The 17,556-nt window shown below is 35.7% G+C and overlaps 1 protein-coding gene and 1 pseudogene across 1 annotated transcript; one reads left to right on the plus strand and one right to left on the minus strand.

The window, feature by feature from the left end:
- The first annotated feature begins 4,407 nt into the window (after positions 1–4,407).
- LOC146939017 (secreted RxLR effector protein 161 pseudogene) lies at positions 4,408–5,072 on the plus strand (annotated as a pseudogene).
- A 2,556-nt stretch (positions 5,073–7,628) lies between these two features.
- Positions 7,629–17,521, minus strand: LOC146939018 (uncharacterized). The gene is made up of 10 exons (XM_085752839.1): positions 17,385–17,521; positions 11,851–14,961; positions 10,988–11,530; positions 10,071–10,788; positions 9,661–9,770; positions 9,264–9,552; positions 9,150–9,178; positions 8,746–8,812; positions 8,499–8,648; positions 7,629–8,419 (listed from the first exon to the last, which is right to left on the minus strand). The coding sequence occupies exons 2-10, from the start codon at positions 14,959–14,961 to the stop codon at positions 7,890–7,892; spliced, it is 5,547 nt and encodes a 1,848-aa protein (XP_085608965.1). The 5' UTR covers positions 17,385–17,521; the 3' UTR covers positions 7,629–7,889.
- Positions 17,522–17,556: the final 35 nt, after the last annotated feature.

The following is a 17,556-nucleotide window of genomic DNA, read 5'->3' on the forward strand; positions in this document are numbered from 1 at the left end:
TATAGTTATTCTTCATGTTATTATCGATTTCCTGGGTTGTTTAATCGTAATCTCGTGATTATGATTGTTTAATTATAATCTCTTATTGACTATACCTTTAACCTTGAGATAACCATAATCTCTTAGTAGATTTAAAATCAAGGGTTAGCATACAAATATAAGGAATTATAATGATTTTAAGGGTTCACAAGAATGGAGATCAAATAAATAACATGAAATATATTTCATTCAAATTATCAGATACAAGGTTTTTGTCTATATTGCTCCTCCCTGACAACATGAAAGTTAGCTACTCATGATGTTTGTATAATTTGTAATGATCAAAGTCGATTGGATCACCCTCCAATTGCTCTCCCAGGCTACTACCATCGTTGTTCTTCTCTCTCTCTCTCTCTCTCTCTCTCTCTCTCTCTCTCCCTCCCTCCCTCCCTCCCTCTCCCCAATACTGTTGAAAAGTGACTCAAAAATGTGCATCCTGTCTGTCAAAATCGGTGGCCGATTTGTACCACACGGTGGCCGATTTTGACCTGTTTTTGGAGACTTTTGTTTCTGGAAAAATCGGTGGCCGATTTTGCAAGCTCGGTGGCCGATTTCGCGCAGGAGGAGAAAAATAAAACAGCTTGTGGGCCTGTTTTGTTCCAATTTTTGAGGGATGCTTTCCACTATAAATATAAGCCTTGTATCAGATGATTATGTGTGTATAAAACAGGGTTTAGAAGCCAACATACAAACTAGGGTTTATAGAGAATTTCTCTTGGCAACAAACACTAGGGTTGGGATTGTTTTGATTCACCTTGAACAAAGCACTATTAGGATTGAGTCTCTTGGTCACGGGAAGAGGCTGGGACTGAGGGTAGAGTTAGGTTTGAAGACTAATTCTTGTAACCTTCAATATCTCTTTGTAAAGAAACTCATATCATTATAGTGGAACGGAGAGCTGCTCTCTCCCCCAGAGTAGGTCATCATTAGACCGAACTGGGTAAACAGATTCTTGTGTTCTCCTTCTTCCTTTTATCTTTTGTTGTTTATCTTTTGTTTGAATTATTTTGTCATCCGCTTCATTTGATTGCTTGATATTAATTTGCTCCACACATCAAGTTTATTATTGGTGTGTTTTTCACAATGAATTCACAACAATTGGCGCCCACCGTGGGGCAAAGGTCAAATCAATAACCAGGTATCATGGGTGGGACATTGAAAAGTTTACCGATAGTAACGACTTCGAGTTGTGGAAGGTAAAGATGAGGGCAATTATAATTCAACAAAAGTGTGTTGAAGCACTGAAGGGAGAAGCATAGATGCCTGCGCATCTGACACCTGTTGAGAAGATGGAGATGAATGATAAAGCAGTCAGTGCTATCATTCTGTGTCTTGGGGATAAGGTGTTGAGAGAGGTAGCAAGGGAGACTACTGCTGTGTCTATGTGGAATAAACTTGATTCATTGTACATGACCAAGTCCTTGGCACATAGACAATGTCTGAAACAACAGCTCTACTTTTACCGAATGGTGGAGTCAAAACCTATAATGGAGCAACTGACGGAGTTCAATAAGATTATTGATGATTTGGCGAACATAGATGTAAACCTGGATGATGAGGATAAAGCCTTACACCTACTGTGTGCTTTACCTAAGTCTTTTGAGAATTTCAAGGATACTATGCTTTATGGCAAAGAGGGCACTATCACTTTGGAGGAAGTTCAAGCAGCTTTGAGAACCAAAGAGTTAACCAAGTTCAAAGAGTTGAAGGTTGATGATAGTGGAGAAGGCTTGAATGTCTCAAGGGGGAGAAGTCAAAACAGAGGAAATGGGAAAGACAAGAATTCCAGGTCAAAGTCTAGGTCAAAGGGTGGTGATAATAAAACAAAGTACAAATGTTTTCTTTGTCACAACTATGGTCACTTCAAGAAGGATTGTCCGGAGAGAAAGGGCAATGGAAGTGGTAATCCATCCGTTCAGATTGCAAGTGAAGAGGAAGGTTATGAGAGTGCTGGAGCACTAACTGTGACAAGTTGGGAACCTGAAAAGGACTGGGTCTTGGACTCTGGGTGCTCTTATCACATCTGTTCGAGAAAGGAGTACTTTGAAACATTGGAGCTGAAAGAAGGTGGAGTTGTTCGCCTTGGTAACAATAAGGCTTACAAAATTCAAGGTATGGGTACTATCCGTCTCAAAATGTTTGATGACCGTGATTTCCTTTTGAAGGATGTGAGGTATATTCCTGAACTTAAGAGAAATTTAATATCTATAAGCATGTTTGATAGTCTAGGATATTGTACTAGAATTGAACGTGGTATGATGAGAATTTCTCATGGTGCATTAGTTATAGCTAAAGGGTCTAAAATACATGGTTAATATATTTTAGAAGGTTCCACTGTTATAGGTCATGCATCGGTTGCTAGTGTAGACACTCTGGACATAACTAAATTGTGGCATTTGAGGTTAGGTCATGTCAGTGAGAGGGGTTTAGTTGAGCTAGCTAAACAAGGTTTGCTAGGGAATGAAAAATTGAACAAACTAGATTTCTGTGATAATTGCACATTAGGCAAACAACACAAGGTGAAGTTTGGGGTGGGTGTGCATAAATCTAGTAGGCCTTTTGAGTATGTTCATTCGGACCTTTGGGGTCCAGCATCAGTTAAAACTCATGGGGGAGGTTCATATTTCATGTCTATTATTGATGATTATTCTAGAAGGGTATGGGTTTACATTCTGAAAAATAAAAGTGACGTTTTTGAAAAATTTAAAGAATGGCATACACTTGTAGAAAATCAGATTGGAACTAAACTGAAAGTGTTGAGAACTGACAATGGCCTGGAGTTTGTTTCAGAGCAGTTTAATGAGTTTTGCAGGAAACGAGGTATAAAGAGGCATAGAACTGTGGCATACACACCTCAACAGAATGGTCTTGCTGAAAGAATGAACAGGACCTTGTTAGAGCGTGTGAGGTGTATGTTGTTGGGAGCTGGATTATCCAAGAGTTTCTGGGGAGAAGCTGTTAGTACTGCAGCATATTTGATTAACAGATGTCCATCAACAGGGATAGATCTCAAGACACTTATGGAGGTTTGGAGTGGGAGACCGGCAGACTACTCTAATTTGAAGGTTTTTGGAGCTTTAGCATTTGCTCATGTCAGACAGGACAAACTTGATGCTAGAGATGTGAAATGTATTTTCATGGGTTATCCAGAAGGTGTGAAAGGTTACAAACTGTGGAAGATGGAACCTGGAGGTTCAAAATTTATTATAAGCAGGGATGTTACTTTTGATGAGACCCGCATGGGGATGAAGTGCAAAGACCTGGATACAAGCTCAGAAACGGGGGTAGAGAAAATTCAGTTTGAGGTGGAGCCTACCACTGATGAAAGGGAAGGGGAGGATCAGACTTCAGTACCTGATGAGAGTGAAGGTCAATAAACAATTAATCATGACTATCAGCTAGCAAGAGATAGGACAAGGAGACAAATTAATCCACCTGAAAGATACGGTTATGCTGACCTTATTTGTTATGCTTTGAATGCAGCTGAAGAATTGCAAGACTCGGAACCAAAGAACTTCAGGGAAGCATTAGAAAGCAAGAAAGCAAGGACTGTCTGAAGGCAATGAATGAGGAAATACTTTCATTGGAAAAAAACCAGACTTGGAAACTTGTTTCATTACCTAAAAATCAAAGGGTAGTGGGAAGCAAGTGGGTGTTTAAGAAGAAAGAAGGTATACCAGGGGTCGAAGCACCAAGGTATAAGGCAAGACTTGTAGCAAAGGGTTTTACTCAGGTGGAAGGGATTGATTACAATGAAATCTTTTCACCGGTGGTAAAACATTGTTCTATAAGGGTACTTATGGCGATTGTTAACATGTATGATCTTGAGTTAGAACAAATGGATGTGAAGACCGTATTTCTACATGGAGAGTTGGAAGAAACTATCTATATGCAACAACCAGAAGGTTTCGTAGAAGATGATTCAAAAGTATGTATGTTGAAGAAATCTTTGTATGGGTTGAAGCAAAGTCCAAGGCAGTGGTATCGTCGGTTTGATGAGTTCCTAGTAAAGGCTGGTTTTGTGAGAAGCAACTATGATAGTTGTGTGTACATGATGAGGAGGAATGAGAAAGTCATTCTCTACCTTCTTCTTTATGTAGATGATATTCTTATGGCAAGTTCTGACATGCAAGAGATTCAGAAGCTCAAGAAAAGATTGAATGATGAATTTGAGATGAAGGATCTTGGTAATGCAAAGAGGATACTTGGTATGGATATCATAAGGGACCGAAACAAAGGTGAGATGTTCTTATCTCAGCAAGGTTACTTGAGGAAAGTGGTGGAGCGGTTCAGAATGAAAGATTCTAAAGTCGTCACACAAAGTTGTCAATAAAGCAGTGTCCTCAATCCGATGAAGAGAAAAGCAAGATGGAAGGTACTCCCTATGCAAGTGGGGTTGGAAGCATCATGTATGGTATGGTTTGTAGTAGACCGGACTTATCCTGTGCAATAAGTGTGATAAGTCGGTTTATGGCAAATCCGGGTCAAGTGCACTGGCAAGCTTTGAAGTGGGTTCTGAGATATTTGAATGGGACTTTGACAGGTGGTCTGAAGTATACAAGGTCACAACCAGGAAGGGATGCTTTGGAGGGATATGTGGATGCGGACTATGCAGGTAATGTAGACACTAGAAAATCTCTATCAGGATTTGTGTTTACATTGTTCGGTACAGCAGTTACTTGGAAGGCAAATCAACAATCAGTTGTAGCTCTTTCAAAAACTCAAGCAGAGTACATTGCCCTTGTTGAAGGGGTCAAGGAAGCCATATGGTTGAAAGGTATGATTGGAGAAATGGGGATTAGTCAAGGGTGTGTGAAGATATATTGTGATAGCCAAAGTGCCATTCATTTGGCAAATCATCAGGTGTATCATGAAAGAACAAAGCACATTGACATTCGTTTGCACTTTGTTAGAGACATGATTGAGACAAAGGAGATCATGGTGGAGAAAGTGGCATCGGAAGAAAATCCAGCAGACATGTTCACCAAATCATTACCGAGATCAAGGTTCAAGCATTGCTTGGACTTGATTAACTTCATTGAAGCATAGATGAAGGTTGGAGAGAGCAGCAAGGTGATTGATGGTTAAATTGGCATCATCACCATTTTAGAGTCAAGGTGGAGAATTGTTGAAAAGTGACTCAAAAATGTGCATCCTGTCTGTCAAAATCGGTGGCCGATTTGTACTACACGGTGGCCGATTTTGACCTGTTTTTGGAGACTTTTGTTTCTGGAAAAATCGGTGGCCGATTTTGCAAGCTCGGTGGCCGATTTCGCGCAGGAGGAAAAAAATAAAACAACTTGTGGGCCTGTTTTGTTCCAATTTTTGAGGGATGCTTTCCACTATAAATATAAGCCTTGTATCAGATGATTATGTGTGTAGAAAACAGGGTTTAGAAGCCAACATACAAACTAGGGTTTATAGAGAATTTCTCTTGGCAACAAACACTAGGGTTGGGATTGTTTTGATTCACCTTGAACAAAGCACTATTAGGATTGAGTCTCTTGGTCACGGGAAGAGGCTGGGACTGAGGGTAGAGTTAGGTTTGAAGACTAATTCTTGTAACCTTCAATATCTCTTTGTAAAGAAACTCATATCATTATAGTGGAACGGAGAGCTGCTCTCTCCCCCAAAGTAGGTCATCATTAGACCGAACTGGGTAAACAGATTCTTGTGTTCTCCTTCTTCCTTTTATCTCTTGCTGTTTATCTTTTGTTTGAATTATTTTGTCATCCGCTTCATTTGATTGATTGGTATTAATTTGCTCCACGCATCAAGTTTATTATTGGTGTGTTTTTCACAACGAATTCGCAACAAATACAAATGAGATAGAAAACATGTGCTATATATGGATCAGGATTTGCTGCTGTAGCAAATTCACACAGTTTGCCGCAGTAGCAAATCTCAGCCATCAATCTATGATCTGACGGTCCCAGTTCACAGCACGGATTTCAACAATTTCACACAATGTCAGATCTTAACCATTCACTTCAGATCAGACGGTGTAGAACAGCTACAGCGTGCAACTGCGTATAAATATTACAGCAGGAAATCCTTATCCGCTATATATAAAATGAAAAACGCTACATATAAGAGATAGAGCTAAGCAAAGGTCTTCAACAACACTATTTTTTGACTAAAAATAATATGAAAATATTAACAATACTTTGGTAAAAGTTATACAATATACATACAATACTACGGGTTAATTATATTTTTATCTTTACAAAATTACCAACCTTAATTTTTCGTTTTAACAAAATTTTCCTACACATTGTCAATTACTGTATCCGATGTATTTGTCTTTTTTTTTTTTTCTAATAAAAAAGCAATTTTCTTTGCAATTGAATGTCAATATTTGTCTATATTTTTTTTAGTTTAACATATTTTTTGTAAATATATTTAAATTGAAATATGTTTTTAGAGTTAAATATATTTGTCAATATCTGTCCTACCAAATTATCAAATTTTGTTTTCTATTCTGAGGGTTTGAATTGCATGATGGATTGATACCTGAGGGTACTGAGGTGAGGAGATGAACCTCCAAATAAAGCCTCACCAAATCCTTGGTATATGAAGTGCTTGACTTGGTTCCATGCTACCTCTATTCTAGGGGCGGATCCAGACTTTAGGTACATGTGGAGCTAAAATTTCAAAGAAACAATAATACAAACTATATTAAAAATAAGAAATAATATTGTTTGATACAATACATTACAATGAAAATCATTTTATATCCATTTGTTGAAAATGAGCTAAAATGACATCATCGTCTTCTATCCATTTGTTGAAAATGAGTTAAAATGACATCATTGCTAACTGTTAAAAGAACATTTTTTCTATATATAAGTTAAAGACAGTCATTTAGCCACTAATCACCCATTTTGTTACATAGGTTACTCTTCACAACTTTCATATATGAAAAAACACATTCAACACTTGCAGTTGCTACCGGAAAGAGCAAAGCCAACTTCAAAAGTTTATAAATCATAGCAAATGTGTTGCACTTATTTGTTTCCACAAGTTTTCCACAAAGATCTGAAAATCCTTTCAACTTAGCAAATTTTGGGTCAGATCGAACATCTATAACATAATTCTTAAGTTGTGTGTGTAACGTCACTTTCGGCACATCTATAAAATCATTTGGATAAAACTCAGTCATCCTCAATAATTTGTTCCATCAAAAACTGCAAATGACTTTGCAAGACTCAAGCATGAAACACCGTAAAAGTTCAACAATATTCTGCTGCTGAATTTTATCTATTATAAAAATAAAATAAAAAATAAAAATAAAAATAAAAACATGTGGAGCTATAGCTCCACATTGCCCCAACATGGATCCGCCGTCTATTCCAAGTACCCCATCAATTACTTTATACACCGTTTTCATTGCCCTTTATCCAAGAATATCTCCAACCTAATCTCATAAAGCAGAAATTTATACTCAATCCTTTGAAAATCATAAACAGTTTGCACTAGGCAGAGACCAAGTAAGGTTAAAACAGGAATTATTGTCAATATCATTGTCACAACCAACATCATAGAGCAATTTAGTCATCATACTATTATTTCCAAATCTCTCAAACAAGGAAAAAAAAATTGAAATTTTTAATAATCATAATCTCATTTGTACACTGTTTTGTTTGGTAATACCATATCTCTTGTGGTATTATTATGCATGCATGAGTTCTTCTCAGTTTTAATTAAGTTTTCACTACCACAATACTTTGAATATTTGATACACACAAATTCTTTTTTAAATGCCACAAATAATCTGAGAAACTGGTAAGCGAGCTCTGAACACATAATTTCAAAATACAAAATTGAAGGATAAAAGCCCCAACAATAGTCTAATAGCCAATAGGATCGCTTAAAGAAGCCCGAGTTTCTAAAATTTGTGCCTCTTGTTGGATGATACTTTCCAAAACAGCTTTAGAGGAAGTCAATTGATGGTTAAGATCCTTCACATGTTGAGTCAAGATGTGTTTTGAGTCCAACAATTTTTGCAATGTATCTTCAGAGACTTGTACACCAGGAAACAAAGCGCGCTTCTCAACATCATCCAACCATTCCTTATCAAAACCACATTTTCGCACATCTTGTAATAACTCAACAAATTCTAAGTGGCTTGAACCTAACACATCCAACACACTATGAGTTTGAAGGAATTTCAAAAGCTCACCTAGGCAATTGTAGGCATAACCCTTGTATCTGTCACTCAATGAAGTGTCCTTTAAAGGAACTGAAGGATGCTTAACTAAGAAATCAGACAACATAGACAAGTTATCATAATCTAAATGCTTCTTGGAAACTAGTTGCTTCAGCTCCCTCATGACAAGCAAAGAAGAATTAAAGTCTTCTACTTTTTGAGAAGGGTCACCTGAAAATTTTGGAAAGAATAATTAAGCATATTTGATCACAACAAAGTTAACTAAAATAAAATGCAAGCAATAAAATACCTTTAGAAGGCACGGAAGGGAATTGACATGCGACAGGAAATGTGATGCTAGGAGAGGGTTTAGATTTGGAAACTGTTATATCATCATCCTTAGGAATCAGTTCGTCAATATTTGAGCTTAGTTTCTTAAAAGCATCATCATTCCGAGAAACTAAACAAATTGTGAGAGAGGAAAAAGTTCAAAGATCAAAAGGGTGATGAATATTGAAGTTACACAAGTATAGAAAATATATTCAAAGAGTCTTCACCTTCATCATTGGTCTCTGTAGTGGAAATGGAAAAAGAAGTCATGGCTATTTGGCCATCACCATCTTCCTACACATTCAAATCAACAAATGATATCATCATATCTTAAGCTTGTATATATAGGATCAACCTTACTATATTTAACACCATGTATTTTAGGTTGGAAGAGCCAGACTTCATTATAGAAAAAATTAAAATAGAAAACAAAAGAATTTCAGTGTTAAGCCTTGACAATTATAAAACTTCAGATACAAGATTTAGAAGCAATAGACTCAAAAAAAAAAAAAAAAAAAAATCTTGGCAAAAAAATATATCTTTATATCAAAATTAGTTTAAATCTTGAGTTCATAGGAAATCAATCATGTGGCAATTATTAATGAAGAAATGGGTCTGATGATGAACTTACTAATTCTTCATATATTTGAGAAGGGACCCCTGAAAGTGTAGAACAGAATAATTAGCCCTCTTTGAGCACCAAATAAAGTTTTTAATAATAAAATGAAGGGAGAAAAATCTATACCTCTGTATAGCATTGAAGGAGATTGAAATGCTAGAGGCGAATGAACGATTGGAGAGAACTTAGATTGAACATCCTTGGGAAAATGTTCCTCAATAATAGAGGTTACTTCTTCAACTGGAAGAGCCTTAGAAGTAGCCAATCGACTTAATAATGAACTGAGTGATTTTGATTGAGGTGATGATTTTATTGCCTTGGCATTAGCTGATGTGGTTCCTTCTTCAACACTCATTTCCACTGCTGCTTTGAAAATTTCAATTGCTGCATTCAAACCTTCTTCACCCAACAACTCCTGTAATAAGAACAGAAGCATTAGTGATATGAAACTATTAATCACAAGCAAGGGACCTATTATATTGGATGAATTTTATGTAAATTGAATTAGTAGATTGGTATTGACCGGTGAAGAAGTTGACTCATGTCCTGATTCACTCCCTGTTGACTCATGTTCTTCGGAGTCTCCGTTTAATTGTTTAAATAGTTTCTCCAAACTCATGGCTACTTCAGGTTCTATAGAAAAATATTATATAGATTAACATCATTAGATAGTAATTGATCATAAGCATAATGATAAAATCAAAATGTTCACTTTCAATTGAAAATCATCATTTTTAAGTTTATCTATCTACCTAACAAATAAAACTTTATCACTTCATGTGTGTAAGCATAAATTTATAGTAGTATGTGAAGCATCACAAGAAATATGCATAAACATGTAAGTTTGTATCTTTTGTAAATATTCATGCATGATATGTAATCATTTACCACAAACATGTAATAGTTTCAAAGAATATTGGATATAACGTGTACCTAAGAATACATCTAAATAGTGTAAGGTAGAGAACATAAAGTTTGTTAATGCTGAAGTGAGAGAGAGTTTTTGACAATTCTGAACACAGCGATATTCTACAGCCTGAAATTGAATTCCTTGGTCATGGCAAAGGCTTGGTAGGTTGACAAATGCTACAACCCTCAGATTTGGAATATTGACTTTCTCATCACCTTCACTATCGAATATTTCCTCCAGCTGATCTGCTTCACTTATCATCAAAGCCGTTAGCTTAGGAAAATCTTTACATGTCGATACCGGAAAAATGCATTTCAACTTGTTGCACTTTACTACAACAAGTGATTCTAGCTCTGGGAAGCATGTCCTTGAGGATAGTCTATTTGACACTCTTTTATTCTCCAAATCATCTTCAATCATATGCTTCAACTCATTGCATTCTTCAATTCTTATATAAAGCAACTGTGGTAGATACTTTATTATAGAAGTTGAGAAAACAATTTCCAATTTTTCACATCGCATGATTTTTAATCTTGCAAGGTTTTGGAGGGCAAATGAATTTTTGGGACCAACAAAAATGCATGTCGTCATAGGCAGACCATGCAACTCAATGCGTTGCAAATCTAAGTTCATTTCTTGTCCACTTACTTCATTTAGACAAAAGAAACTTTCTACTTTGGAGTTATTTTTTACCATGAGTGTTTTCAAAACGCGAAAGTTCTCCATGTTCCCACTCAATTCCTGCAATAAATGAAAGGAAAACAAATGTGCATGAAATAAGAGAAATTATGTCCATAAGGCCTAGTTCGATTGGCAAGGCCAACATTACTAGTCTGGACACTTTCATCCAGATTCGAACACAGGACCTCACAGCAATATTTTGATATTGAAATGAATAATCAGGAACACTGATGTAACATATGGAAAGAGGGGTGGGTACCTTGATGGTTGTACCAATTTCCTGAGATATTGAAACGGAATGATTAGTAACACTGAAATCACCAATAGATCTAATATCAACCTTGGAGCATTCAATTAGCTCAACTTCTGTCAAAGCTGGCAACGTTGTGCGATAGTTTTTGGTGCACATTCCTATTAAACTTTGGAGATTACATAGCTTGAGACATTCCAAAATTGGGAGATGAAGGTGGATCATCTCATTCTGGTTTTGATTATCATCACTAGCATTAATAATGTGTCCGAATATGTATATCAATTTCTCACAGTTTTCAATGTAGAGCTCTTTCAGTTTTGGGAAGACATTGCCCCCGCTACTACCATCTCCAATGTCTACTATTATGTGCTCCAATTCATCACAATTTTTAATAGTCAAGGTCTCCAATGACAATTTTGATGCAATTGACATAATAAACACTGATTTTATCTTTGGAAGATTCATCAGTTCTATCACTTTAATATTGCACACGGTATGTGATGATATTGATCTTGAAAGACATTGAGCAGGATAATTTGAACTTGATACCTATAATATAATCCAAATGAAAAAGAACATCAATCAAACCAAACAATCTCTTTCAATTAATGATGAGCTTACAGTTTTAGTATGCATATAACTGAAATAAAAACATAACTTTTCACATACACAAGTCCTATATTATATATAGAATAAACAGTTGATTTGGTCCTTAAACTATCATTCTCTCATCAATTTGGTCCCTCGAATTTTAAGATGGTTACCAATGTGATTGAGCAGTCTTGTGAATAAATATAAGATAAGAAACATATGGTATCTATTATAAAAAGAAATTATCAAAAGTTAACATGAAAATACATGAAGGTTACCATGGAGATTGAGCAGTCTTCTTGTTGATCATCAGAAACCAATGGGATTTTAGAACTTGTGGTGCCCTTCAGTTTGTATCTACGACAACATATATGGCTCCAAGATATATTGGATTTTATAGGCTCCAGTTGTGTTTGTGGCTTGGAAATGGAATTAGATGACCCTTTAATGGATGAAGGCATGAAATGATGAAATTTTGGAATTATGTCGATGAAATTTGGCAAATCATGAAGCTCCAATTCTTTTAGTGATGCGAGTTCTACATCTTGGTGTTGGCCAAATATGTATTTCAGCTTATCACAGTGTTCTATTGTGATAGCTTCCAGTAACAGAAGGTCTTGAGCAGAGAGAAGTGGAAGTATAAATTGTAATTGGGGACATCTCTTAATATTGATAACTTTCAGCTTTGGAAACATTGAGTTGAAGCTCTTGTTCTTATCACTATCACCATTGACTGATAATTCTTCGATTGAGTCATCCAGTACTCTCCTTTCATATGTAATTATATTTTCCAATTTCTCACAATCAGTTATTTCCAAGTTCTCCAGCATCAGTAGACTTTGAGAAGTTGACATTTCAAAAACAGAAACTAACATTGAGCACCATGTTAGTTTTATGGTCTTTAGATTGCAGAGATTTAGGCTGCATTTGAACAAGCTTCGCAAATTTTCACAATCCTCGATGGCTAGCTCCTCTAAATTGTTCATAGAGTCAAAGGAGATGGGACCATTGCACAATTCTTCCAAATTTCCCATTCCCTCGAGATGCAGTACAACCAACTTTGAGAACACATTTGGTATTTGTGAACCAACATGTTCAGTGTCTACGAGGCATTGTAGCTGTGGAGCATATTTCAAATTAAGCTCAATTAGATCATTCATACCTTGATCTGTAGGAACAATTTCAGGCATTAGATTTCTACACTCCTTACTAAATATTTCCAACTGAAGAAGCTCTGTTGTTTGCATCAAGTACTTAAGGGTTGCTTCTGAGAAACAATCTTCATGAAGAGACACACATTTTGATAGAGAATCATTCATTGTATTTAAAGATTCAATGAGACGATACCTTTGCAATATAGGTAGGGTTATTTCCTGACAAAAATGATTAAAACTTTTACAGAAGTACAATTCTTCAAGTGATGGGCATCTTTGGATAACCTCAAATGGATTATTACTTCTAATTTTACATTGCTCCAAGTTCAACAATCTAAGTTTTTCCAAGTTTGCAATTTCTCGAGGAAGTTCATCAATTTCACAATGATCCAAATCAATAGTCTCAAGACTTTGCAGGCTTCCCAAACCAGAGATGTCACCCAAATTGACTCCTTCAACTAGTAGAGAACGAATATTCGTCAATGACTGAATTGATTGTGGTAATGATTGTGGTAATGATAGAGTCTTCAAATCTTCAGTAAAAAAATAAGTACTACTTTTAGTTTCATATGAAAATTTCAAAACTCGAAGCCCTACCATATTTTCAAAGAATGAAGTGCGGACATCCACGAAGTCACCCATGTCCATTTTGACAATAAGAATCTCAAGCTTAGAACCATTAAACCTAGAGGAAACCAAGTCCTCTAAATTGCCTTCATATAACAAATATTTGATATTCTTATCCCTTTCAACCAACGACTTGTGATTTTTGTTAGAAAAATTTACTGTTTGAATCTCTTTGTTTGCTATCCATTGGGCTACTTCACGAACCAAGTCATGCATTTTCACATCTCCTTTATCTGTCTCCAATAGTAAACATGAATCAAGGAGTTTATTTTTGGCTACAGCTGCTTGACTTCGAACATCACCGTAACAGTCATAATCTTCTGCAAAAAGACCAACTCCTATGCCAAGTCTGGTTAGAATTTCAACAGAAATTTCTTCATCTTCTTGGAATAGAGAACATAAGAGGAACAACCCCTTAGCTTTTTCATCCTTAAGATAGTCATAGCTAAACTTCAAACATTTATAAATGTCAACCAAATCATCATCAACATCATCCATGGACACATGCTTTTGTAGGGACTTCAAAGCAACATCCCACTCTTCTCGACGTTTTTGGCCGTTCAAACTACTCGCGATAGTAGCAATTGCAACTGGTAGTCTTTTGCATTCAATTGCAATTTTACGTCCCTTGTCAAGAAAACTTTTGGTGGAAATATTGTTTAGATTGGCATGCATTTTAAACATGATCCATGCGTCTTCTTCAGATAAGAGCTCCACTCGAATTGTCTCTCCACATACCATTTTATTGCATACCGACAGATTGCGTGTGGTCACAAGAACTTTGCATCCTTTGTGATTATCGCTATTTGGAAGCCCTATGTCATCAAAATTAAGATTTCCCCACACATCATCCAATATCACAAGAATTTTCTCACCATTGGTTAGTCTACTCCACAACTTTTTAGGTCGGTCTGATTCATTGACGTCCCTCAATTCCAAGCCTAATGATCCAGCAATATCATCTTGAATCTTTTTTATATCAGGAGCAAATGAAACTGTTGTATCAATGACATGTTTAAATCGCTCTGATGTCTTAAGTTGTTTACCCACTTCTTTTGCCAATGTAGTTTTACCTGTGCCCCCCATCCCATGCAATCCAGTTATATAGTTACTGTCATCTTTTAGTGCATCCAAAAGCTTTTTGTATATCAACTCCCTGCTTTTAAATGAAATGTAATATTGAGAAGAATAACGCTCAACGTCAGGAAGAACACGAGAGATTTCAACATTTTCAAGTTTCTCTCCTTTTTCCATCAACTTTTCAATCTCCTCTATCTTTGTTGTCAACTCCTCTCCCCTTTTATATCTCCATATACAATCAGGGCAAAATCCAAAAAAACAACTTTGATTTGTTTCGGTGCTCTCTTGAATGAGCTTGTTAGCCCGTGTTTCCCAAAATTCAGCATTAGATTGAATATCTCTACCTTTTGCGGTTGCAACTTTAAAACGCTGCCTCATAGTTATCCTTTCTGCTTCCAACTTAATTTTTTCTTCCTCGAATTCCTTAGCAATGCTATTGAAGCAAAAGATATATCGTGACTTTTCTATTACCCCATTTATCAGTTTATCAGCTAATGTCTTCCCCAACTCTGTCAGGAAACACTCCATCTAAATGAAGTTCAATAGATCAAAGTTAGACATAAAAACTCTTTTTGAGGAAAGTTAGAGATAAAAACTTACCATATGGTCTTAAATATACATTATCTAATTTTATTCTAATTAAGTTGAATGAGAAACAAATGTAGCATTGCATGAAGACTAACAAAGTATCTTTTTATACCAAAAAAAAAAAGGTATGAAGACCAAAATAAATAAAAGTAAATGCTAACTAAAATAGGGAAAGTAATTGTATTAGTAATTTATTTCTCAATTATGTGTCTGATCAAACTATTAGTATGATTTGATTTCTAATTGGATTAATTGAATAGTTATTTGATACGGGATCAATATAAGTGGAAGTTGTTTTGGTTCTGTACGTTCATGTCACAGAATTTTTAGCATATTATTTTTAGCCGAGTGCTAGAGGCTTTGAAGAATTACAGTGACAACATCATGATTTCTCTCTTTAAAATATGATGCATATTTTTAGATATTTCTAGAATACATTAGTAATTCATAGAATTATTATTGCTTACTCTAAAGAATGTAGAATCTAGAATATGTCTCCCACACCTATAAATAAACAAACTTATGTACAATTGCATTCAAACCTTTTATATGCAATGTCAATTGGATTCAGCACACTATATTATCTCCTCCTATAATAAGTTAGTTACTGTTGTGTTTCCTCTTATCTCATGCTACTAAACGTTCTACTACTACTTTCTCAAAGTACATTTTCTAACAGTGGTATTAGAGTTGTGTTCGATCATACACTAGATGTAGAAAACTATTTTCTCTTGTCACCAACTATTTTTTAAACCATTTATTCTACAATATAACTTCTATTATCCTACAAAACCAAAAAAGGGTTATTTGTCTCAAACACAAAATAAGTATAGGTAGTCACATGGTCCGACTCTGAGTACAAACCAGAAAACTACGAATGAGAGAGAGGAGTCGACTCCAGGTAGCCTAATATCCTGAACCTCTGAAGTTGAAATCCAACTAATTTTGTAACACATGTGGCCTCTAAGACTCAAGTATTAGACAGAGCACACAAGCTCATACGATAAAATAAATGGAAACATGTGTCATATGAAGCTCAACAAGTCTAAAAAGAAAAGTAAAGCTACTAGAGCAAGAAGGAGTCCCTGTCAAAAGTCTTCAACAAGACTTACAATGAGACTCACATGCAACTAAGGAGCAAAGAGAGATCACTGTCAGACGTCTTCAACAAGACAAACAAGGAGACTCACATTCAACTAAAGAGCAAGAACGAGTTTCTTTCAAAAGTTTTCAACAAGAGTACAAGGAGACTCGCATAAAAACTAAAGAACAAGGAGGAGCCTCTGTCAGAGGTTTTCAACAAGATAGACAAGTAGATTCATATGCAACTAAGCAGCAAGACTTGTCCTTTTTAGAAGTCTTTAACAAGACCGACAAGAAGGATCACAAGCTCAACTAAGGAACGATAATTGGTCATGTTAGAAGTCTTCAAAAAGGAGACTAATAACAAATCAAGTAGAACACTGTACAATAATTTACTTAGTCATAATAATATTTTGATTTGTAAAAGATACATCAGAGTCTTATGAACGAACAATAGAAGGAAAAAAGTGTGCAAGTTGTAAAAGTCAGCCCAAAAGAGCCAAAACAGATTATTTTCTTTATAATATAGTATAGATATAGATTAAATTTAAAGAATTCATATAATCCCTCTGAACCCTTCCACCAATACAATTTTTGTGTTTATCCAAATTAGAAGGATCTGTATTGTAAAGAAAAATAAACTCCTTAAGCGCTCCCCTCCCAAAACTCTTATTTTTTTCCAGTTGCTGCTTTTATTTCAAATATCTCTCTTCCCTTCCACTCCAACTCGCAAACAAGGCCCTAGAAACCCAGAGGCTATGAGTATTGAAGATGCTACCCATGCGGGCACAATAAGTATGTCTACTTTTTTCAAACTGCGGGTATGGGGACGACCCCCATAGTAACTTACCTAGACCCTACTCATCTAAGATTTATTGACTAAATCATCAAATTGATCCCTGTCTTTATAAGTCACTCTCAAATTAGTCTTTGACTCTATTAATATTTTAAATTGGTTTCTGTCTTTGTCAAAAACTTTCTCAATTAGGTCTCTCGTCATGTGACAAAAACATAACGACAGACTTAATTGAGAAACTTTTGACAAAGAATGAACTAGTTTGAAATATTAATGAGAGACAAAGACCAATTTGATGGTTTACTCAAAAGATTCATTTTCTACTAGTTTTCCTTCTCTCAAGACTTCATCTCTCAGATTCTCATATATATTCTAAAACTGGCAGCAGCCTCTGATGAGCCACCACCGGCACACAGTAATCTATATATAAGAACTACTAAACTAGGAATACATGAAACGAAACTATGTGAAATTGATTGATTACCTTGCTTTGATTCCGTAAGTTCAGCAAACTAACACACAAATTAGCAGAAGCTTTTTTTTACAGTCAACATTTGTGTACACCGACTGACTGACTCCACTGAATTTCAAACAAACTTTACGTTTGGCTTTTTCATATCTATTCGTTTCTTTTTTAATAAATGCTAGCCAAAAAT

The sequence above is a fragment of the Medicago sativa genome, chromosome 3, assembly GCF_051527215.1.
Source record: "Medicago sativa cultivar Bolivia chromosome 3, Bolivia_mono, whole genome shotgun sequence".
Classification (NCBI taxonomy): domain Eukaryota; kingdom Viridiplantae; phylum Streptophyta; class Magnoliopsida; order Fabales; family Fabaceae; genus Medicago; species Medicago sativa.

Coding starts and splice junctions, on each gene's coding strand:
- LOC146939018 (XM_085752839.1), bottom strand. CDS start 14,961: ATGGAGTGTTTCCTGACAGAGTTGGGGAAGACATTAGCTGATAAACTG. Junction 11,531..11,850: donor AAGACTGCTCAATCTCCATG/GTAACCTTCATG, acceptor ATTATATTATAG/GTATCAAGTTCAAATTATCC. Junction 8,420..8,498: donor CCCTTCCGTGCCTTCTAAAG/GTATTTTATTGC, acceptor CAAAATTTTCAG/GTGACCCTTCTCAAAAAGTA.